The 23,786-nt window shown below is 40.9% G+C and overlaps 1 protein-coding gene across 5 annotated transcripts in view; it reads right to left on the reverse strand.

The window, feature by feature from the left end:
• TSPAN4 (tetraspanin 4) overlaps window positions 1-23,786 on the reverse strand; it is a 367,797-nt gene that overhangs the window by 180,014 nt on the left and 163,997 nt on the right. For 2 of the 5 annotated variants that reach the window (XM_014957439.1, XM_014957438.1), the window contains one exon: window positions 22,792-22,871. The exons of 1 other annotated variant lie outside the window; for it this stretch is intronic. In XM_014957439.1, coding sequence (XP_014812925.1) covers window positions 22,792-22,854 — 63 coding nt within the window. In that variant the 5' untranslated portion in view covers window positions 22,855-22,871. Of the gene's footprint in view, window positions 1-22,791; window positions 23,397-23,464; window positions 23,675-23,786 lie in introns of those variants that run through there. 2 more of the 5 variants (XM_014957437.1, XM_014957435.1) reach the window with 2 other exon arrangements.

Genomic DNA, 23,786 nt, shown 5'->3' on the forward strand with positions numbered 1-23,786 from the left:
GGCAAAGCAGAGCAGTATTGATTCCCTAGCATTGCTGCAGACACTTAAGGTCTGTAATGAAGTTTAATGAATGTAATGAAGCAGAGAACTGTGCCTTTCCTCTAGAGAGCTGAGCAGCCCCACACGTTCCAGGCCCATGCAAAACTGCAGTACAAGCAATTTTCTTTCCCCCATCCATGAATAGTTTCCAATGGCCAGAAAACACCAGGGTGTCTACAGGTGTTCACTGGTTAATTATATAATTGGAAGGCATACAAACTCATACATAAACACTTTGAAGAGTCATTTGAGAGTTTGTCACCTTCATAGAAGATTTTCTGTCCTGAAAGTTTGATCAATTTCCCAGGAACAGCAGTCTGTAGAGAACAATTTCCCAAAATACTCAAGGGCTAGAGTCGTAATCACATTCTTGTAGCCTACAATACTTTTGATCCTAACAGCATCCAGATCAGTAGCAATATTTAATAGCATGGCTTTAACAAAATGAAGTGAAGGAAGGGAAATAGAAACACTACCACAAACAGTTAAATAAATTATGTTTGGGATATCAGGGGAAACATCCTTATAAGATGCTTCATATCCCCCTAGGCTTCCTCTTCTCTGCTTTCTTATACACTACCCTATCAAGGAGAATAAATTGGTTCTGATTACTTGCTAAAAATAGAAGACATCAATAAAAGTCACTTCCAACTTCTTTAACCACTTCACACTGCAGAAAACGTACAGGACAAGGAAGGAATAGGAAGAAGGTTTGAGCACGCAAGTCCCTTTCCATCTCTTGGTCATCTGCACTCTCACAGATAAACTCTGAAAACACAGGTGACATACTCCTTCAAGATACCATTTTAAATAGGCTTCATCATTTCCCTCGCATTGCACACGAGCCTTCACAAATAATTCAGAGCTGAGCATCGCTGCTCTCAAGACCGCATAGTTGTGTGTATTACTAGGGATTGAGCTCCTCACAATCTTTGTCCAGATCTGAGGACTTTTTTCCTACTTCTACAATAGCAGGGATTTTTTTCTTGCTGATTCCTCGCCATAGAAAAGGAACAGGTTTCTTTGAAGTTAAGCATCTTTCAAGAGTAAAAAGGGGTTGTTTATCTGAAAATAATTTTGCACCTAAAGATCCATCCAAACATGAAGATACCTACTTTGTATTTTGGTTCCTCGACACCTTTAAAAACCTGACTTTCTCTCCTTTGGGCATCCAGTGGGAAACTGTGCTCAATCTCCTTTTTTTTAATCTCTTTTGCAGCAGCAATTGGACATTCTGGTGGCCAGCAGTGACATTAATCACTGAAACCCTCTTCTGTTCCCCCAGCTTCTCTCAACCTGAGAATGTTATGTAAAAAGACCAGAGCTCATAGAGCAGTTGACAAAACACAGTTCTTAGAGCTGCATGAATGTCAGACTGAAATGCTGCTACAACCTTTCCCCCTTGCTGCCCCACCCCCATCTCCCTCCTCAAATAAAAAAATAAATTATAAAAAAAAGAGGATAATAAGCACAAGGCTGCTGGGAAAAGTATATTTGCCTGGCAGCAGCAGTGCAATTTGTGAACACAATTATCCAACTGGGATGTTTTTGCTGAGGCTGTATAAGGGATGGGATCATGGAGTATGTCACCTAGCTTCCAAACTATGTCTACTCACTGCTGCAAGTTTCTTGAAACTTTCTGTACAAGGCTAAGTGTGTTCAGAGGTAGATTTTTCACTAAGAATGTGTAATAAGTAAGTAGCTTTGGGCTTTAAGGTAACAAGACCAAGCAGTTTGAGCAACGAGCCTCTGGAAGAACTGCAATCTTTAACACAGTAAATATTTTACTTTTGAAGGAAAGTGCCATCAGCCTTGAACTCAAGCGCCGGCAGCTGTGTGGGGTGGGGAGAAGGGAAGCTTTTCTGCTGTCTGCTGTTTGTCAGACCGGATTCTGATGCCAGATTAATAATTCACACTAGAAATAAAATTACAAAAATCAACAGGGCCACCAACTGAACACAGCAGTATTCAATGCAGATATGAAAGAAAATACCTATCCACCGAAATTCAGCCACTGAAAGCCTGACCCTGCTCGATTCAGAATACATCACCCAGTACCTCTGACCTGAAGTATCAGTCCACAATAAAATTAAGTTGGTTTAAATGGTTACTACTTGTCACTGCATCTGCTATGACATTGCCTGTGTGCTTTCAGCAACAGTAACTTCAAGAAATATGAATTCTTCACTTTGAGTGAAGTGAAGCACAGTTACCTCAAATATATCATGGATTATAAGTGTATGTGTAGAACTATCATCAGCTCTCAGCTGATGTGATAATTCGATCATGCAACAAAGACCTAAATTTTAGCCTTTATATCATAAGGCTCATGCATAGCATCAGACTAACATTATTATTGTTAATCCAAAATGCCACTTAGGTACAAGATAAATTCCAGGTTTGGGGGGTTTTGTCTTTTAATAGGACCACCGTACAGTGACAGGAAAATGTGTGTATTTCCACCTAAAAGAATTATGATTAGCAATGCTGGTGGTAGACTCTGCAATTTAAAGGATGCTTTGCAGTGAACATAATGACACAGATTGTCACTGGGTCCAACTCCCTGCTCAAGGCAGGACCAGCCTAGACGCAAAATGGAAAACTGGATGCAAAGAAAGACTGGCAGAAGGAAAGGAAAAAAGGAACAAGAAATTAATGATGGAGAAGCAGCAGGTTGGAAAGGAAAAAAAAAAAAAGAGTGCAGAATAGTTCTGGGTCGTTCTGAATTCTCATCATGATACTACATAGACTTCTCTGAACACAACTGCTGCTCAAAAGATACAGAGCGTAGGCAGGGAAATGGATGATGGTGAAACAGACAGATTAATGTTAGGACAGAAAGAAGAAAACAAAAAAGAAGAAGAAGAATTCAGAGAGGCATAGAAAGGAAAGCTTTGAACTGGCCTTTATTTTATCCCATAGGTAAACTCAGAATGCAGGAGCATCTCTGGTAATAATTCCTACCTGCCAGCTAGTGCCTACACTTATCTAGACCTACAGCCAATGTCAGATAAACTCTCTTCTAAATGGGTGATAAGGGAAAGGAATCTCAGAAAGTCAACGCCAAGGAACTCTACATCACGCATTTTCCACTGCCTTCTTCCACTTCACTCCTGCTTACTCTGAAAGGGAAAGTGCCTAAATAGTGCCTCTTGCAGCATCTGTTACTCTACCAGATTTGTTACACTTTCTCTGTAGAAGTAAAAGCAAATATTATAGCAAAGGCAAATATTTCATTAATAGAAGCTTCCCAACAATTCACTGAAGCAGGGAAAAATGTAAGCTTACCTACAGTTGAAATGGAGTCCTGACTGCACCTATTCCATGGAACAAAGCAATGTAGCAACACAAAAGGAATGGAAAAAATCTGTATGTCATTGAAAGATACCAGGATATTGAAGTAGTCAAGTTGCATCACATACTGAAATTCATCAAGGATCAAGACCACTCTTTACTAAAAGACTGTCACTAACGAATCTTTGAAATGTTCTAAACTGGTCTTATACTTTAGCCAAAGCCTTCATTTCTAATGATGCATTTGTCCCCCAGCTGCCAAACTGGACACTTTATAATGTCTGTCTCCTAAAGATGCCTCTGCTCATGATATTTGATGTTTCCTGACGTCCTCCCCAGATTCTCTAAACTAGATTTAATTTGCTGGCCTGAGTAACAGCAGAAATGGTGCTGCTATTAAGTGAGATGTGGTGCATGTTTCTGCTAACACTGTTTCCATGTAAAGCTCTAAGATCAAGGTTGATAAAAGCAAGTGCAAATTTCTCCAAAATCTGGTTAGCAAGATACAAAGCACCAGGCACTGTGGGTTACTCAGTACAATTCACTTTAAACAGAGGGTTTGCCATCTGTTCTGCCCTCTAATTACAAAATATAAACCAATATAACTCACTACCGAATCATAAAAAGTAAGCTATAGGAGATTTAAATTCATAGGAAAAGCTCTTTATTTAATGCAGAAACATCTGCAAGGTTTTTCTTATGTCATCTTTCAGGCAGTAATCTAGGGAAAATGAAAGGAGAGTCCTTCTTCAGGATGCTGCCAAACGTGTTTCTGGCAATTTATCTATCTATGCAGAACTACAAGTAATACTATTTTAAAATGAGTAACACAACCACGATAGTCTAAGGACATAACTGGGGCAAGATCATAAGAAAAAAATATCAGCCTTTACTAAAGTGATCGATGAACTTGGGGGGGAACGGGGATCAAAACAATCCCACAGATTAGTTTTTGGCTATACAATTTTTTCATTATGAACTTCTATGAAAAAAAGGCTTATTAATTTTTTCTCCAGCTATATCCAATTATAAGACTACGATATTTCAGTTTGCTGAGTGACACAGAGTCTGACTGTAATGGGAACACAGATACAAGGAGCAGCTGAAGACAGCACCAGCATTTCTCAGAAGATGGAATCACTTTTGATGAAGAGCAGCAAGAAAGAAGGCATCTGGGGCTTCTCTTTTATTCAGCCTGTTGCAGCTACAGGCAGCTCTGCCACCTGGGGTTGTCTGTACTGCAAAATTTTGGAGACCCTTTGCAACACTCCTGTGCACTCTGACACACAGCTTCATTACTACTGCCCAGGGAAGTGGTTGAGGCACCATCCCTGGAGGTGTTCAAAAGATGGGCAGACATGGTCCTCAGGAATATGGTTTAGTAATTTTTATTTCCTATTTCTTATTTATTTCTTTGTCAGAGTTAGGTTGATGGTTGGACTAGATGATCTTTAAGGTCCCTTCCAACCTAGACAATTCTATGATTCTATGATTACGGACTGAGATGTGATGAGGACTGGCAGCTGCCACAGTATAATGGCCTGTGCATCCCCCCCGTGCAACCAGGCAGCAAACACCGTCACAGGACCATCATGACAACATGGGCTGCTGCTGTGGGACTGACAGTCCTTGCACGACCTGGAATTTCACAGATGTGCAGCATTGTGCATATTTTCTTAACAGATGAATGTGCCTAATTGCTATTTCCTGAATAGATACGTATCAGTGATAGTTAATGAAGGTGATGTGGGAAGGGAGGAAGTAAGCGTAAGGAACTGTCTAGATTTTGCAGAGTCAAACATAACCATTGCTTACGAGCATTTTAACACCCAGCATCTTTCACTATAACTGAGCCATATCTGATGATAGCAGGGAAAGTCTGACAATAAAAGCCTTCATGGACAAATGCCTGCATGGACTAGCTCTCTTACACGAAAGGAACTACAATATATCAGTCACAACCCACGTTACAAATCCAGGACTGCTGACCACGCTAAAAAGCATGTGCTAATCAGACCCACTGTGGATAATCTTCCATGACCTGACTCTCATGTGCATCCTGGATTTAAACTCCAGACATGTGTGGTTTATGTCAAATCAGGTCTGATTAGTTTGAAGGCGAGGAATGTAGCAATTCATACCAACTGAAGGATGCTTCTCCCAGATAATTCAATCACTAGCTCCTGTGTTCATTATGGGGTTGGTAAAACTCCTCCTAGCGTGGGCAAGGCCTCACTTTTAAGGGCCAAGAAGTTAAGATATTTGAATGGGTTTACGGGTAGAGCATCCTGTTTGCCAAAACATTCCAAACTGCACAATGTTAAAGAATGTACCTCCCTCTCTGCCTCAACACATACGTCTGTACACGCAAGAAATCTTTCAGCTACTCACAGTTTCTTCGGACAACGAGTGACAGCAAAAGGGTATGGCTCCAACAGCCCTAGCTAGTGACATAACTTTTTCAGTAATCAACAGTTGAATGCTATGTACAACTTAAAGAGTACAGTTTGGTACCACAGTCCTCTCCATGGCACTTCCACCAAGGCATGACATCACTAAAAGAAGCAGGAAGAATGCTCCATAGGAACTGACATGTTTAACCCTTTGAAGACAAGACAGATGCCCTTCACAACCAAGTGACCCATAAATTTTAAAAATTATACAAATCACAAAGGAGGGGGCATGGAAGCAGCCCTGGGCACATCATCAACCACTTTGATTTGGAGGGGGGAAAAAAGAATGGAATAGAAGAATAGAAAGCACCTTGCTTTCTATTAACATCAAATGCTCCTAAATATCAAAATTAAATATTTATTAGAGACTTTCACTGAATGTGACAGTGGTGCTACCTCTGCCCCTCTGTCTCTGGTATGTTATTTAACGGGCATGTGCTCCTCTGGACACTCAATTTGAAGTGGGCACAGCAAGGGCAGAGGTTTCCAAATTTATGCTATATTTTTATATTATTTCTGTAAAGCTGCTTTCACATTTTATGAATTTGGTCAAATAACTCATGAGTAAACATTTTTAATAGCTTATTCAGCTTTGCCTGATACCAGAATTAAACTCTCCCAAGTTGCATGATCCTTCCGTCAGGCTTACAGGTAGTAGATTAGAAGGAACTGTTAAAAACTCAGGATCAAAGGTAATTAAAAAAGACTGCCATGTATAAACAATATCTAGATCACTGCACAAACTCTCTGGAGTGTCAAGGGCAACTATAAAGTTCAAGCCAATAATACAACTTCCTGCTTAATTAACAACATTTTCAAAAGAAGCAGACAGCAAGTTTAGGGCTTCCTAGAAGAATGCATCTACCAGTTACAGAGCAAACAACCAGAGCAGAGTGGAAGACTTAAGAGACACCTCATTAATAACATTTCCTTGGTGATAAAATCCTCTTGGAGATATTACAGGTCCCTTGGTTCAATAGGCCCACATGCTGCTTCTGAAGTCTCAGGAAAGTACAGTCTATACAAACCAAGTAAGGAAAAAGAAAACCAGAAAATCCCCATCAACACTATCTACACAATTGCAACATTCATCTAAAGAACAAACCCACCAGTGTGTACCTGCATGGTTAACATCAGAGACAGAGTAAATTGCCAAAAGAGACAGGAAGAGCAAACACTGAGGCTAGAAAGGGAAGGCCCTGAAGCACGGACTTGAAGAGGGTTATATGGATGTGTGCCAGCACAGCAACACCATGTATTTCTCCACTGTAGGTGACTTTGTAAAATTGCAGATCTATTCTTCTGAGATTATAAAAGTTACTCAAATTACTGAAGACACAAGAAGCCAAAATCCTCTGCAGCTGTTTTGTAAGCAAAGCCTATTTTTTAGTTCTCAAAAAAACAATCCCAAAACAAGGTGCAGCAGTAGGCACAGAGCTGAAAACTAAATGCAATCTGCTAAAATGTTATCACAGTGTTAAAAGAAAATTCAGTCTTGCTTTAACATTCTCAGGGCTTTGCTAGCTTGGAAAAAAGGGACTTGATCAGACAACTAGAAGCAGAGCATCTAAGACTACTGAAATAACTTCAGCCTTCTGCCTTTCACATAAATCCTAGATTATGTGACACCACACATGACATGGTTAACGCTTCTGCTCCGTCTTGACATTTTCCAAGAGAATCACATGAGTCTGGAGTGTAAGAGGTGAGGACCCGCTTTCTCAGATCCATGTCACAGATGCCGTGTTCAAGGGCAAAGCTCCTCCTTGTTCTGCAGGCAGAAGTAGGGGGCACAGATTGGAAGAAGCTGTAACTGACTGAAGAGTCTGAAGACTTAGAATGAAACTTCAAAGGACCTAAAAGATGTTCAGCTGTAATGGAAATTCAACAGGACATGGATATTTAAGTCATATTAGTCCTTTTGAATACACCAGGCTCAAAATTGCCACTATCCTAATATCTCCCCAGTACAGATGAGACAGTCATACAAATTATATAGTAATTGATGACTAAGTAGGGGAAACTTCTTGAAGAAGTTAAGAAACAGGCTCTTCAAACATCCTCTTTTTTCCTTCATCCTACCATATGTATATAACTATATACTTTAAATGTCACAGACCCAAAGCGCAACTCTTCAGACCCTTCACTTTCAGCTATAACACCGACAATGTTTTTCCTCTTTGGCACACCTATTAACCACCTAATAGCCTGGAATGGCTGCTATTAGATAACTGAGTTTATAAGGAAATGTTGTTTTCCAGATGACTGGAACTTCTGCTCTGCTGAATATTTTCATCCTGTAAATACAAGAAATTTCTAAAAATCTTGCCTTCAAGTAGAAAAATAAATTAAGAAAACCCTACAAGTGAAGTCAATCTAAAATACTACTATATTTAATTTTTATTTAACTCCTCTTCAGCTTTTTATAAAAGCAACGTCTGTATTGGACAACACAATTTTAGTTTCCACCTAATGACATGCAGATAAGCTATCCGACAGAACTCCAGCAAGGGAGATGAGCATTGGGTCCTACACCACAAGCAAATGTGGTGATGTTGGTCATGCAGAGACTTAGATTGAGCTCACCATATTCATTTCAAAGCAAATCTATAGAAAAAAGGATTTTCTTTAATGATATTGCTTAAGTGGTTTTCTGAGAACGGAAGTATTTATTTCTATCTCTCGCATATTGTTTTTAATTGGATAGTAGAGGGAAATTGTTTATTTCAAATCTTCTGAGACTTCCCCAGTAACATTAGAGATAGTCTATTTTATCAAAAAATGTTTCCAGTATAGTTCTATAGAGAGTAAACAGCCTGGTTTCTGAATTCTGTCCCTAACAGGTAACCTGGTAAAAAAATGAAGTAATTATTTTGTATTGTGCCTCTTGCAACTCCCATCTCTTATCTTGTACTATTTATTTCCAGGAAAATGATATGATTTTTCTCTTAATATCCTTTAATATTCATGCAACTTGATGTATATTTTTCCCCTTGAACAAAACACACCTGTCAAATATATAAACCTACTGTTCTGGTGTAATCATTATAACTTCCAAACCTGATAGATCTTTAAGTCCCACAGCTGTCACTTGTTATTTCAAATTCCAAGTGTAATAGGATCTTGTTAGCCAAAATTGAACACCCACTCACAAAAACTCAGTTATCTCAGTCTCTCATACACATGCATACACATAGTGATGAAACTATTCAGATAAAATAAATGATTCTACATTCCACACAAAACAAGAGTACGTCTGGGGTGAACATCCTGCTGTTGTTTCCTAAAGGTCTTCATGGTTTTTTAAGCATCTGCTTTTCCAGTTCAGGACAAAGTCAGTAGCAGCGCCGAATTGCCACAACAAAGTCTTTGTAAACCTTTTGGAAGGCTCTGGAGATCGTAGAACATGCATCTGAGGCTTTGTTAACCTTGTAAAAGCTTCTTACCATGCCTTTTGAAAAGCCCAGCTTTACCTTATGAATCCTACTTCCTTGTATACTGGAAAATAGCCTCATTTCACAGTACTTGCATTACCAGTACACATCACTACCTTCCCATTAAAACCTCTCAGTGCAAACACCAATGGTAACATTAGTGCCAAGATGAGCGAGGTCATACTTGGTCCTATACTTGCAATACTACAGGGAGGTTCTGTTTCCTTTTCTTCTTGCTATTGCCTGTGCCAATTGTATACCAGTATCAATTGGCACAAGGATGTGGCACCAGCCTGAAAGCCACAACACATATACCACCTACCACAGCAATGGCATGGGTTTCCACCTGGTCCCACTGCTTTCTTGGAGGCTGGGCTGAGCTGAAGGTATAAAAGCATCCCAAAGCCCCTTTAGCAATGCTGGCATCCCTGCTGCCCCATGACAACCCCTGCAATAGAAACCATAAGGCACCTGCACCTGTGGCTCAGGAGCTAGAGGCTGGACAATCCAGCGCAGCACACAGGCTTTTAAGCACCACCTGAGCCCTCTGGCACTGTCTGTCCTGTCTTCTGTAGCAGAAGCCACATAATCTTTGCATTCAGTGTATGGGTAGCTGAGGCGTAAAGGTTTGCATCTAATTAACATGCCACAGCTATTGGGAAACCAACTGTGCCCCTGCAGCTTCCCCACTTTACAAGTACTGTTTAGAAAGAATGGACAAAGCATTTGGCAATATGGACAAAAGCCTAATTTGGGAACAGAACAAAGCAGAGTGTAGCTGCAGAGAGAAAACCAAAATCAAGCTAAAACTACTGTGTGCAGCACTGGCTCTGTGAGCAACCTGCCATGTAGTCAGAAAAAAGGGTTAAATTGGACCGAAGTTTGGGGAAAATTGACCTGTTTGGTAATTCAGTGGAAGATCTGACACCTCTATTGAGCAACTGAAACAGTACATAACAGCTAATGATATCTGTGATGAGAAAAAGATGACTGTTTTACTGAGCATAATGGGGACTGAAGCCTATAACTTGCTGTGCAACGTAACAGCTCCTATTATACCAGCAGACAGCAAATCACGTGCCAAGACTGTGCGAATCCTACAGAGTCTCCAGCCCACAGACACGGTGTGGCCACAGAGCATTTGCACTTTTATAGACATGATAAAAGAGGGGAAAAAAACCCCAAACCTCAACATGTGGCTGGAATAATAAAAAATAATTAAGAGAGCACTGCCAGTTAGGAAGTAATGAAATGATGCACAAAGAGGATTAGCTCACAAGCAGTAAGCAAAGAGAAGCAATCGAAACCCAGGTATTGATGGGATCAAATGTGACTCTAAAGCATCAAATGTGATTCTAAAGCATCAAGGTTTGGCTCAGATCTCACCAGCAGGAAGGAGCGTTTGTGCAGCTGCTCGGCCACGCGACGGAGGGCAAGTGCATATGCTGCACCAAATGGTTTACAGTATGACACCCCTTATCGCTTTCAACTTTTATTTTCTTTCTTCTCCTTAGTAACTTTGCATCCTACATATATGCCAGGGAGTTGTAATATTATCACTGAAATATGCCTACCCTCACCTGAACGCTTCCTGAACAAAAGCATGCCAGGGAAAAAACAATGAGAAGGTATGCTTTTGGTGCCACAAACAATTTCATAATCCACGTGAACCCTGAGTCAAAGGCAAATCCCATAGGGACTGTGAAAAATGGCAATGTTTACAGAAGTTGCAAAAAACTCATGAAATGAAAAGGAAAACCATGTTCTTTTAGAAAGAAATAGAGTGACAAGAAAAAGTACAAGCAGTTTCAAGAAGAACACGTCAGAGAGCTTTAGATTTCTTAGTTGGCCAGTTCTGTTTGGAGTCCATGGAAAATAAAGTACAAGCGCTCAGCACAGGGGACAACAAAGAAAGTACCATATATATAGACAGATACAGATAGTCCTCCAGCTAGTAGGGGTGATATTTAAAATGGAGGGCCTTCTGCTGTTTTCATAACTTCACATCAGAATTATCAAGTTACTAAAATAGATTAGGTTGCAAAAGGGAGTGCTCCTAACCCATGCACAGGGAAATCCACGCTGCTGTTACAGAGAAGGTGACAAGTAATTGGAAGCAGCTTGTGCTAAAAATACTAAGCTGGGAATTGAATGGGTTGGATATTGTTTTGGAGAGAGAAATTTCAGCAGTGACAAAGCATGAAGCATTTCCAAGCCTCAGCCTGAAAATAATAACTCACCGCAACTTTTGGGTAGAGCAAGTGGAATCTTAAAGGAAGGTATCAGCAGCTAAAAAAGCAAGGGAAATCAAAACCTGTGATTTCCTTAATTTTGAAAAGCCTATGGAGTATTTGCTGAGAAATTGCAGAGAGAAATTTGGTACTTAGAGAATGCCAGAATTTCATCTAAGGTTTTACTAGGGTAATGAAACATCCCTTTAGTGTCAGCAGTGGGGAGAGAGAGGGGAAAAAAAAAAAGCATTATCCAGTCCGTGTGTTTTCAGGATCACAATTTAACCAGTACGATAAATAGATACATATTCTATCCTTAGGAATAGCACATTTTTCTCAGAGATTATTAGTGATTTTTATCCATAAGATATCTACCTAAAACCTATTTAAAAATGGAAATCAGAGAGTGAGAAGGGATACATGTTGTAACTAACACATGAGCATATTGAAGAAGACAGACTGATAAGGGTACAGTTAAAGTGCTTCCTGGTTAAAATAGTCCTGAGTGAATTTACCCAAGGAATACAAATGGAAGTGGTCATAAATTACACAAAGGATTAAATTATTCTTATTTCAAATAAATGAATTTATTTGAAACTTGCCACACTGTTTCTTTGCCTCTGACTTGAACCTGAGATCTCCCTGTAGCACTGGAGCAGTAATTTTACCTGCCATATGATCCTCCTGAAAGCCCTGTTGTTTTCCTGCCGTGTTATCATGCCTTCGTAGATCACCACAATGCTGACACAGAAAAGGGACAGAAGAGTTTAGCCTGAAGTATTAAAGACACTTCACACCTTGGCAACCAGAAACACTGTGATCATATATACCTCTAGTTTCAGCTTTCTGTATTAAGGAGCACCAGGAAGGCAACAGCCTGACTACAAATAGGAGTAGTATGCCTGGGTGCTCCATGCTGTGACACCGAGCTTTAACGCACCGATCAAGATGCAAATAGAGATCCCGTATCACATCTGCCAGTGGGAGAGAACAGCAAGGGCAACAAAGCAGCATAAGGTACAATCAGCATGTTCACCACAGTACAAACTGAATCCCACTACTGACAAAAGACATGGAACAACAAAAACCTGAAAATGGGCTCTTACTGGTTATAATCCATACAGCTGAGTATGGACTCATGCACACTCAAATTGATTCTGGTTTTCTTTACACTGAAAGACTAGCCAAAAAGTCCTCAAGACTGCCTGCTTTTTTTGCACCAGACTTACTGCTACACAGTTTGGGGCTTGCAAATATCAGAAAAGTACTAGTACACTACCAATGTGGAAAAGTCTTGTGGTTGGAGGTCATGGGATAACCCATGAATAAACAACAAAAAAAGTCTGCTTTTTCATGCCCAAAGATGCATCCGTTGGTAGCAGCAGCATGTCTATGTAGGATGCATTAGACCATTTCTGGGTTCTTTATTTCAGTTTACAAAGTCATTCTGAAACAACCCAGTATTCTGCATGGATATAACATGTACGGAGCAGATGGTGGATGTGTTAAAAACTCTGGCCTTCAAGGATAGGAGTTCGTAACAGATTGCAAGTGGCAGTGGAACTTGATTCACGTCCAGAGTTCCAGTTGTTTTGTTGAAGAAAATGGTATCAAACATGTCACCTCACCTCCTCCCCATGCTGCCACAAACGGATTAGTGAAAAGATTTATTCAGACCTAAATAAACAATTTGTGCTACAACTCTGGATAAATGTCACTTACAAAACAAAAGTACAAATTTGTGATTGGCCAGTATGAAGGCGGTCTGTTTACAAATATTCACCCATTTGACAGGAGCAATGCAGTGGATAGGATACAACTTAAGGTCAATCTATAGCCACTTTAGGAAAAAGTAGTGTAATAAAATGGCCACGAATAACCACATCTAAAAAGTGTAGTTTCCACCAGGGGGGAAGGGATGTGAAAAAATTGTTATTGAAAGACAAGCAAGATGGGGTTTTGAATGCTTAAGTGGTTCAGGACAAACTGGAGCACTGTTTTATATTTTAAAAAAGAGCCATAAGTCCATCTCACCCAGTATATACCTTCATAATAGTGAGTGGTGAATACCGAGGGGATGAAGAACATCAGGAATATCACAGACATGCTCTATAGTAAGATGACCTAGAGAAAAATCCAGATGCTCAATAGAACCAAACATGCTCATGTATAGTGTTTCCCAAGGAGACTTGTACCCTTGGTGCTACTACAGGTGACTCCCAGGTTGTCACAAGAACTGTGACAAGACCAGAAACTGCAGGAACCACTACTGGAAGACCACAGCATGGGAGCGGAAAAAACCCTTAGAAGGTTTGAAGCCCACGAGATTGTCTTCTGTGGGAGAAACCATCAGGTAAGTTTACCTAAGCATAGCAGCACAAAGGGGTACCTGTCTGGGTGCTCACAGAGAAGTGAGTGAACGTACTTACTGAGAAGCTAGCTCCTTCTCCGAGCTCTTGCTTCTAAATATTGTGTATTTAGGGCAAAACAACTGGCAATTAAAGAAGTAAGGAGGAGGTATAAAACAAGCTGAAGCCGCTATCTAAATTTGCCTCAGCAGATGCTGGCTACTTTCTTTCCTTATAGATTAAGCCCCTCCTTTCTGCTCCTGGGGGAAGCACCTTGCCTATAGCTCAGATGATAGTGCATCCTTGTGCCGCTGCATAGTTTAAACCTACAGCCACTGAGCAACAACAAAATCTCATTTCCTACAGCCAACATTCGCTTTCCCTTTATCCAGCTTCATTCTGCCTCTTTGGGTCCAGTGCTATCTGAAAGCAGCACAGAGAGAGCACCGCTGCTCTTAAGCCTTGTGGGCTAAAAAAAATAAAATTGTCACTGTCTTATACCAGCAAAGGCTGTACTGGGGGATAAACTAATATTAGAAAAAGCACTTTCTGCCATTATAGCCTATACCTTTCCTATGAACAAAGTAAGTTTCTTGGCATGAGCACAATTTTGCTGGTGTAACTGCTGTTTATGTGAAGGCTTTGTAATCCCACTGTAGGCCTGCCACATAGTAATTTTTTAAGTCAATGATATTTTTGCTCCTATCTGCTAAGCCTGTTTCAAATAAGAGACTTAAGTTGTTTTATTCCAAGCATTGCACCCTGTGCTGGCTGTTTGACCATTAAAGATGATCACCAGGACAAAGAAAAGTCACATGGGGGAAAAAAGTGAACTTTACATGGAAAATAACATGCAAACTGACATCTGTATGAGGGGCAGGTGGTTGGCTGGGTTTCCCTTCGTCACAACAGTTTTCCTTGCTCTCCAAGTTTCAAACTAAATCCTGTTAGGTGCAGGGGGAAGATGGCTGTCTATTTGAATGGACTGGGAGCAGACACTCAGTAGATTTACCAACAAAGCATCTACTAAAGACTACAAGCAGAAGCCAAGAAAGCTCACTCTCACTGTTACATCCAGTGGCCTCGACATTATCAAAGTCCCCATTGATAGAGCCAGGAATTATATAGAGAAAACAAAAAGTTCCTCCCTGAACACCTCAAGAGAGAAACGTGTAAGCATGAGGGGCTGGAGGAGGAAAAGCATTCAATAAGAGCCAGCACAGATTAATCGGTATGTGCAATGAATATGTGTAATAAGCAAAAACTGCACTAGTATTGTGGTCATCAGATGTGGTGTTTACAGGCATCACAGTGAATGACTTCTCAAACAGGAGCTTCAAAATACAGCTTGAGGGAAAAGGGAAGCTTTAGTAATGAGGATTTTCCTGTAAAGGATGGATTGGGGTAAAAACATGAAGATTCTTGTGAGAAAAGCAGAAAATCAAGTATGGCATAACATTCAGAGCAGACACAAGAGTAGACAAAGTAATAACATAATAAGCCAGTATGGATCACAGGGACTCCAAAAATAAGATGACATAGAGCAATAGCTGCTGCTGCACTATTTTGAAAGTACTTGAGAACAAACAAAGGTATGGTGGCCAAGGAAAGAATAAAAAGGGCTATATGAGAACTCTAGAAGAGCATGCAGGAAAAAAAAAACAACAACAAAAAACAACAAAACAAACACCCCAAAGTCTTGTAAGTCTATGTATAAAAACTTACAAGACCAAGTCATTCTGGTCCTTTGTCCTTGGACATGAACCTTCTGTCTCATCCAAACTACTATTTCAAATGTATGGCATCTTTAGAACAAGCCTCAGTTGAATCATGCTAAATTATAAGGCTCTGCATGCATTCACACTTGAAGCAGGTTGGGAGGGTTTTTTGGAGGGTGTTAGTTTTTCTGTTGAAGACAGATTTAAGATGTGTTACAGTATGACAGTCTAATTACAGACTGCAATTTCAATTTCATTTACTTCTGTTGCATCTTGTGATGGTTTAACATTTCCCGGAGAAACAATTACAGGACAGTACTAAGAAATACAATTTACTGTCTCCAATCTGCATGAGTATGCAGAAGTGATTCCATCCAACTCCACATTTCATTTTGACCTAGCAGTGCTCACTTTACACTATAAATACCAGAGAGAAGTGTCTTTATACATTTTATATAGATACTGTATATTATTCATATAGTAACTTGTACGGATTTGCTACCTTAGCCAAAAGTAATGTCCTAAATAAATAAATCACACAGCAGTACTAATAGCTATCACATTTGAAACAGTAGTGTCTGGAGACAAACTGAGACTGGGGTTTTATCTTCTAGATACTCTGTGTGTACAGACTTGCAAACAAACCCCTGGCAAAAGGTCCATGTTCTAAATAAAGGTCCAAAGGGGGTGAAAAGGATCTAATACACAGGCTGAGTGAACTGGGATGACAGTGTGTGTTGTGGTAGATCATAGACCCTATGATGAGAAATCACATCTAAGAAAGAAGAACTGGCTAGCTTTCAAAAATCTTCAAGCCAAGATATGGGAGGAGGAATAATGATGGAAATGATCTCACCTGCCTTCTGTTTTCCTCTGTATAGCTGAAAGTATTGGCTGCAATAGATTTAGTATCTGTCATTGTCCAGAAGAAGGAATAATGTTTGCAACCATTTCACTCATTGCTTTAGAAAGACCAGTTTTTCCACAACTACAACATGCTGTTTATCCACTGGTGGGTTTCCTCAATTTCCTGCACTACCAGTAAGTCTGAATTAGGTACAGTGGATACACTTGACAGCAAAACATGTAAGGGAAGGTGCTCAGTCCTTGCCAATACTCATGGCCAAAGAGTGTATCAATATGTCAGCAAACCCACCTAAAGCAATGAAGCTATTCTTTGTCATGAGTAACGGAGCAGAAACTGGCCCACAGCGAGCAATTTGAAGATGGTATCTATTACATACTCAACTTTAAGGCAACTTTTTTCTCCTCTATTAAGAGCCTTCTGAGACTGGTTTCCTAAGGAAAAGAAGATTATGAAATTGAGCTGTATCAGCTGAGTATCCCACGAATAACTCATGAGTCCATTTGTCACTGTTAGCCTGATTTGAGCAGATATGCACCCCTTCAAAGTCATTATCTTCCTGAAGGTTTTCAAAAGGTACACATTTAGGTAGCAAACATAGCCCTTAGCAATGCCTTCATTTGGAGGTAAGACTCCAGCATGATCCCCAGCCCCTATTAGACATCAGAATCCACACGGGAGAGAGACTGTATGAATGGCACCGCTGCAGGAAGAGCTCTAATTGCTGCCCATATAAATCAGACATCAGGTGATACAATCATCATCTCTCTCTCACTTGGTATCAGCCTTCAATGGTTCTGCTTCTCACACAAATGCCATTTTTTGAAGTCTGTAATTCCCATATCAAATGACTCTCCTTTCTTTAAAAGCAATGCCTCTTAAAAATACATCCTTAGAGAGCCCTCACAAAGTCAGAAGCAGAGACGAGATGTCAATCAGACTGAGCAGTTTCTGGAGGAGGTAAGTAATGAAGGAGAATCAGAGACTGGGAGGCAGTTAAAGAAAATGACATTCTGGGGTAAACTTCCCATGTTTAATTACACAGAAGCAAAGTCTGTATTATTGCGTAATCAAATTTTTGTTTGTTGCAGAGTATCCACCTGTTATACATATGAAAATACACAGCCTGTCATTTCTAATCAAACTGTCTTCTCAGAGCACCACCCAACCAGTAGACATGTAACCATCTTCCCTACATGCAGCAGCGCCATGGGATGAGTGGCAGCCCTTGCGCCATCAGACAAGAACGTGCACAAGTAATGATGATGAGATGGTGGGCCTACTTTTAAAATGGCTTACTGCTCTGCTGGTAATATTTTTTTCCACCAACTTAAGACTGCAGCCAAGTATAACTAAAAAATGATTGCCATCCTCAGCCACTAACAATCTGTAAAGTTTCTGGCTGTTTTAGCCATCAATCTCATTCAGCTGACTGATGGAGGATGGAGGATGCAAATGAAGGACAAGGAATCCAATTCAACAAAATCAGCTGCTTCTCTCACGGAATTCCCCAGCTTTGGGAACAAGCTCAGCTAACAGCTCTCCTCTCAAGCTAATAATGTCAGATGGTTTCCCAATGAGGTACAAAGAAATGAAGAGACACCCCTCTGCCTCCACCCTCTGGCCAAATCTGGATCACTTAAAGACCATGCCTCATGGTGCATTTTCAGACCAAGCTCTTCCTTTTTCCAGCTGCCCTGCACACTCAGTCTTCCAGATGTTATAAACATTTGCCTAGTTCTTACAAGACATACCTGTGCTACTGAAGTTGAAGTGCAAGGAAGGAAAAATATGCCAGAAATAAGGGATTTCTTATTTTATTTACTTCCCCTCCTTCTTTCTAATTACATCCAAGTAAGAAAGATTGCTGGCAGTATCACTAGTGCACCAGGCCAGCAGTACTCATTAGTGCAGAGCTTCCCAAACTGTGGTCCATGAAGTATCAACAGCGGCAAAGCCAGAACAAGAGACTCACAGTTGGTCCCTGGAATCAGATGAAATAGGTTCTTGGGGTTTTTCCACACTGATCCTAGCGCATTCACTAGTGGTACCTGACACTTCCTTGGCTCTGTGTTTCCATATGTTTCAGATTCCCACTTTGTGACTCAGAAGCCAAGATACATCATTGTCAAAGCTGTATCAGTTGGGAATTTTATACGGACCAAATGCCAAAACAAAGCAGGAGGCCGAGTGCCTTGCCTCATCTCTGTAGGCAGGAAGGTGGAAAGCAGAGCTCCAGCTGCTCATCCCAGCCATAGTGTGTCCAGCAGATGGCAACTCCCAAGTTTTCAAGCTGCAAGAGAATATTCCCCTGCGTCTTTGAGAGAATTAGAGTCCTCACATACCATTTTGAAGACTTCTTTATAGTGCATACAACTTCAGTATGTTTTAACAATGGAAAGGAGATATATGCATATAAATGATTACTGGTAAGTTTGATAAATAATAATACTACTTCTTTGTCTCCTTTCTTTTTGTGGCTGTTCCCTCTCTGTATCTTGTATAACAACAGCCTTTTGCCAACTCTATGTTTTACTGAATTTCAATATTGGTTAAAGCATTACCTGAAGAGTCTATAACTGTTCTTTGAAATAGCAAATCAGGACTGATCTAGTTAGTTTTCTCTAGTACAGGGTCTCTTAAGGAAAGCAAGAGCCACTGGTAACAAAAGTACAGTTCTGTGCATTTCCTTTTTTGAGTCTTGGAGGTTTGGGAGTTAGAAGCTAAAGAAAGTGGGAATGCTGGTGTAAGCCAAGGGGGATTAAGGAGATGATATTTTTCTTTCTATAGCACTTTCTCAGCCCTTAGGATATATCCTATCTTTTTTTAACAACAACAACAATAAAAAAACCAAAACAAACAAAAAAAAAAGCAGGCAAGCAGAGTCTTGGATTACTAGCACAGAAAGAAAATAGTTCATTTTACGGACTGTGATAAAGAAACACTGCATGTTTGGAGGACAGAATGCAGAAAACAAATGTTTTTCCCTGGGTATTTCACAGTAGAATACAGTATTTCATTATGAAATAAAAATATTCTGCTTTGCGATCATCTGAGGTGATCTTCAGTCTCTAGGGTTCAGCAATTCAACAAAAGAAAATCAAAGTCCATAAAAATGAATGAAGTCAGTCAAGTATTATATATCAGGTGACAGAAGTTATTTTGGGAACTTACAAACCAGTGCAGTGATACAATGATGGCTCCTCTGCATCTGGCAATATTCCAGCAAATGGCCTCTGAATGGCAATTCCCATTAGAGCGGCAGCACTGCTGTCTAATACTGTTTTATCTGTGTTTCAATACTTTAATACCCCAGAGTTGCAAATGCACCAAGAGAAATTTGTGCAGGACTCTTCATGGTGAAAAGAGCTATTCTCAGACTATCAGATTTCATTCTCTACATTAATAGCTGCTGGTCTGCTGTACCAATGGACTGATTCAGCATCAACACTGACAAGGCACCTCAGCCTCTGACACTTGTGAGGAAGCTTTGTGTTTCTTTCAACCATCAGAAATGGGAGGAGAAATTTGCTCTGCTTTAACAGTTGTATGACAGCTTTTAAAAATTTTACAGCACAAGTACAGCACCTAATCCAATAAAGCTTGCCAGGAATGTTTAAAATCAAGGTCTCTGAGATTTTGTTTCCTATAAATTTGCTAGACTTATAAGAAAAAGTTCTTCAGAAATGTAGCACCAATCCCTCTGGAGTTGCACAGGGTTGAGAAATACTTTTCTGCCCCACTATGGGAAAGACAGCTGAAAGTACTGGGAAATAGGCTGTGGTGATGCACAAAAAGGACTGGAGTTGATAAACACAAACAGGAAGAAGAAAATGAAAATATGATTTCTGAAGGAAATCAAAGCATTTTTTCAAAACAGAATAAAAAGCAGGAACAACCTATAATAGACATTTAATTCATTTAATACAATGACTGCTCTCTATACATGGAAATAACTGCAGGTTTTATTTGGAGGTCAAAGCAGAAAGAAAGAAGAAAATTCTTCTTTCCACTTACTGTTGTCTGTCACTAACCAACTACCTACAGAAGGGTGGAGGGGAAAGGTAGGGATAGCAAAACTTCCATGAGCATTTATACAAAGACAAATCCTGACTTCTTGCAGAGATGCTTTTCCTTTAATTTCATAAAGTAAAACACAATAAATAACTGACAACTTGAAAAACAAAACGGCATCATCATCAACCTGTAATCATTCCAAGATTTTTGATCACTAGAAATGAAAATTTTTTTCTGCTTTTACTAAAGATAGGTCAGCTTAAGCCAGTACTTCTTAAAATCATCTCTTTTTAATTACTTTCTTCACTACGAGATGGTGAAGAGCTGCATCTATTATAAGTACATGCTGTGCAAACCTCATTTGGACATGATCATCATCAATCACTCCTGCTGTGCAGGTAGCATGTGGAAGGGAAACAAAACAGAAATCGTGCTGCAGTATTTGACACCATCCACTCCCCTGCTTGTATGCTTTACTTCAGGAAGAGCCCAGTTGGCATATAGTTATTCTCTCTTTTTGGGATCCCTCTCTTTCCTCTCCCTCCAAGCATTTGAGAATAGCTTTCATGGTTTCAGGAGAAAGACAAAAGCCTTTCCTTCTCTCTCAAAGGATTAAGGTTTTCCTACTGAAAAGCATGCCAAAGACATATTATGTGCCATCTTCCCTTTGTACATAAACACACGTTACTTGCAGCAGTACCTCTTCTTATCATATGCATATGCTTCAGTGGAAGATGAATATTGTAAAAGGAATGAGAATGCAGTGAATGCCACTCCTTTGTGGCAGTGCCATGCATAGTCCTGAAAAGAGCTATTAATTCCAGCATCCTACTGCATTTCTGTAGCAAACACTTCAACTAGGTGTCATTGCTATAATCTTGACCAGGGATGGTCAGTAGAGACACAAAGCTTACAAGAGCAACAAAGATATTGTTTATGTCTTTTTCAGAAATGACTGGAGTAAGCTGCAACAAATACTAGACAATATTTAGGAACACAGGAGCAACCAGAGTCAGAGTTGAAAGACAGACTACAGCCTTACCAACAATCTTTCTACCAGCTTATCTGGGGTATAAAAAGAACGCCCTTCTTGTGTTTCACAGCTCTGATTAGTACCACGCCAATTGAGTGGACTTAGACTAGTTTATTACATCCTGACTCCTTGGTATGACTCAGGTCAGCAAAAGTTGCCTACACTTTGTGTTTTCTGATGCATCAGCACTGCAGCATGCCAGGTTTTAAACAGCTGTACAGCAGCACACACTAGAGAACAGCTCTTTCCATCTTACTCACAGCTCTCCGTGTACCTCTGACAATTCATGAGAGCACAGACAATCATTAACACGGACATGGCAACATCCAACTGCAAACACACACCTCCTCCTTAAGTGACACCAGGACAAAATTGGTGTCAATCCACAATACCTGCTATTTCCCTCAGCATGTTAATAAGCCACTCTGGAAGAACGAGGCATTTAAAGGCACCTCCTGAGGACCTCACAACAGACCCTCCCACATATGAACGTGGAAGGAAGACTTTGACTAGAAATCACTTACTCCCCTCCTCTAGCAATCATGCTACTCTCTTTTTTTACAGGACAAACAGCATTTGTAACATGAACCCCCCACTGAGCTTCTTTCATCTCTATCTACAGCCTGTGCTCCATTTCATGGCAGTGAAATGCCCAACGTCCCTGCTGTTGACAGACAGTTCACTTATTAGAAAGATGATGTGGAGATGCACACCCATATGTCACATCACAGTGTCCTGCTGTCACACGCATGCCCTGTAGTGATTTGATAAGCTCTTGCCACAGAGTGGCAGTCCCAGAAGAAGTAAGGAAGGCTCTGGTCTCCCTCCACTTCAGGGAGGGATGCCAGTGCTAGAACCCATCACTGACTGGGACAGAGAATGATGACCTGGAAATTCCTGATACAGGCTGTAATGTTGTGATGTACCAAGAGTCCATCCACGATACAGCAATGGATGTAAGCACGTACTCAACTGTAAAATCATGAATAGCTTCACCGATTTCTCTAAGACTATATATGACTTTTGAGGCAAGCACACATGAGAATGAAAGATCAGGGCAACAAAAGGAGTGTATGGTTCTCACTGGAACAAAGTGATGACAGCATTCATGCAACCGGCCTCTATAAACACAGTCTGTTGCCTTGTATCATGGTTTTGAAACACAGTTGAAGGACAGGAAATGAGAGGGTGAAGGAAACCCTCAGTAGGTTGTCCACACAAAGTAAGGAGGCCAAGTGGAGCCCAGGCAGCACTTTGTTCAAGTTTAAACTTCTAAGTTTAAAAGCAGCAACAAGTTCACCTTCCATCTCAGTAAGCAGATACAAATGCAACTGTCTCACAGGCCAAACATGTACTCACCCAGAAGAGAAGGTTGAAGACAAACATTAGGTACTTGATACACTGCAGGCAGTTGTGAGCCATGCTGCACCTCTTCAGTTCTAGGAGAAAAATAAACGAGAGATCCAGGTAAAAGACAACGTACTTGTTTCCCTTGGGGGACGTGTACTTAGCCTTGGTGGCCTTAGGGCCTGGGTTGGTGTGAAATCCAAAAAAAGAGTTGCTGGCAGTCCCAAACTGGCCGCCATACATGCTGCTGTAGCGACGAAAGGCGCCATTTGGGAAACTGTAATCCTTGCTGTCCAGGGAAGGGCTCCTGTGATAGGTCGACTCATCGGTGCTAGACCTGCGCATGGTGGCTTCAGCTTGTCCCGTCGCAACTGCTGCTGTGACAATCGTCGGATGTCAATGGTGCAGGTGAAAGGTTTGTGATTTTCTTTCCTCCTCCTTGCTATGAATCCCCTATTGCTTTGCACCGGCTGTTCTTTTGTCTGCCATCCTGCCAAAGAGTTACGCGTGCTGTACGGCAGCAAAGTTGGCGAACTGTAGTCTGCTTAGCCAGGAGTTAGGGAGCAGCGTGTTTCCACATGAGAAAGACTTCTGCACAAGTAAACATTCCCTCTGGTGTCACGATCGTCCCTCCCGGCCCACCCCGCTACCAGAGAAGAATAAGACAGAGAGAGATATACTGTACCCAAAGCAATGAATTTAAAGAAAAGGAAGCATGATCTCCCTTGGATCGCAAATGCCATATAAAATCCCAGCTCCACATGCCACACACAGACAAGAGAGCGCCGCTGCACAAGACTCGAGGGCAGGAATTATCCAAAAGGCAAGCAGCTCCCGTGGCCCTTTCCTCTTCGCCTCATTGCTCTGCCCCGAGACGCCCGGCTCACTTTAAGGATCGCCGTACCCCCCTCACGCGGAGGCAGCCTGTGGCAAACCAGCCGCTCGGCTCCATTCACAGCGCGGCCGCCACTCCTCCGCGCCTCCGCGCCAATCGCGCTCCCCGCCCG

The sequence above is a fragment of the Calidris pugnax genome, unplaced genomic scaffold (genome assembly GCF_001431845.1).
Source record: "Calidris pugnax isolate Ruff unplaced genomic scaffold, ASM143184v1 scaffold211, whole genome shotgun sequence".
Lineage (NCBI taxonomy): Eukaryota > Metazoa > Chordata > Aves > Charadriiformes > Scolopacidae > Calidris > Calidris pugnax.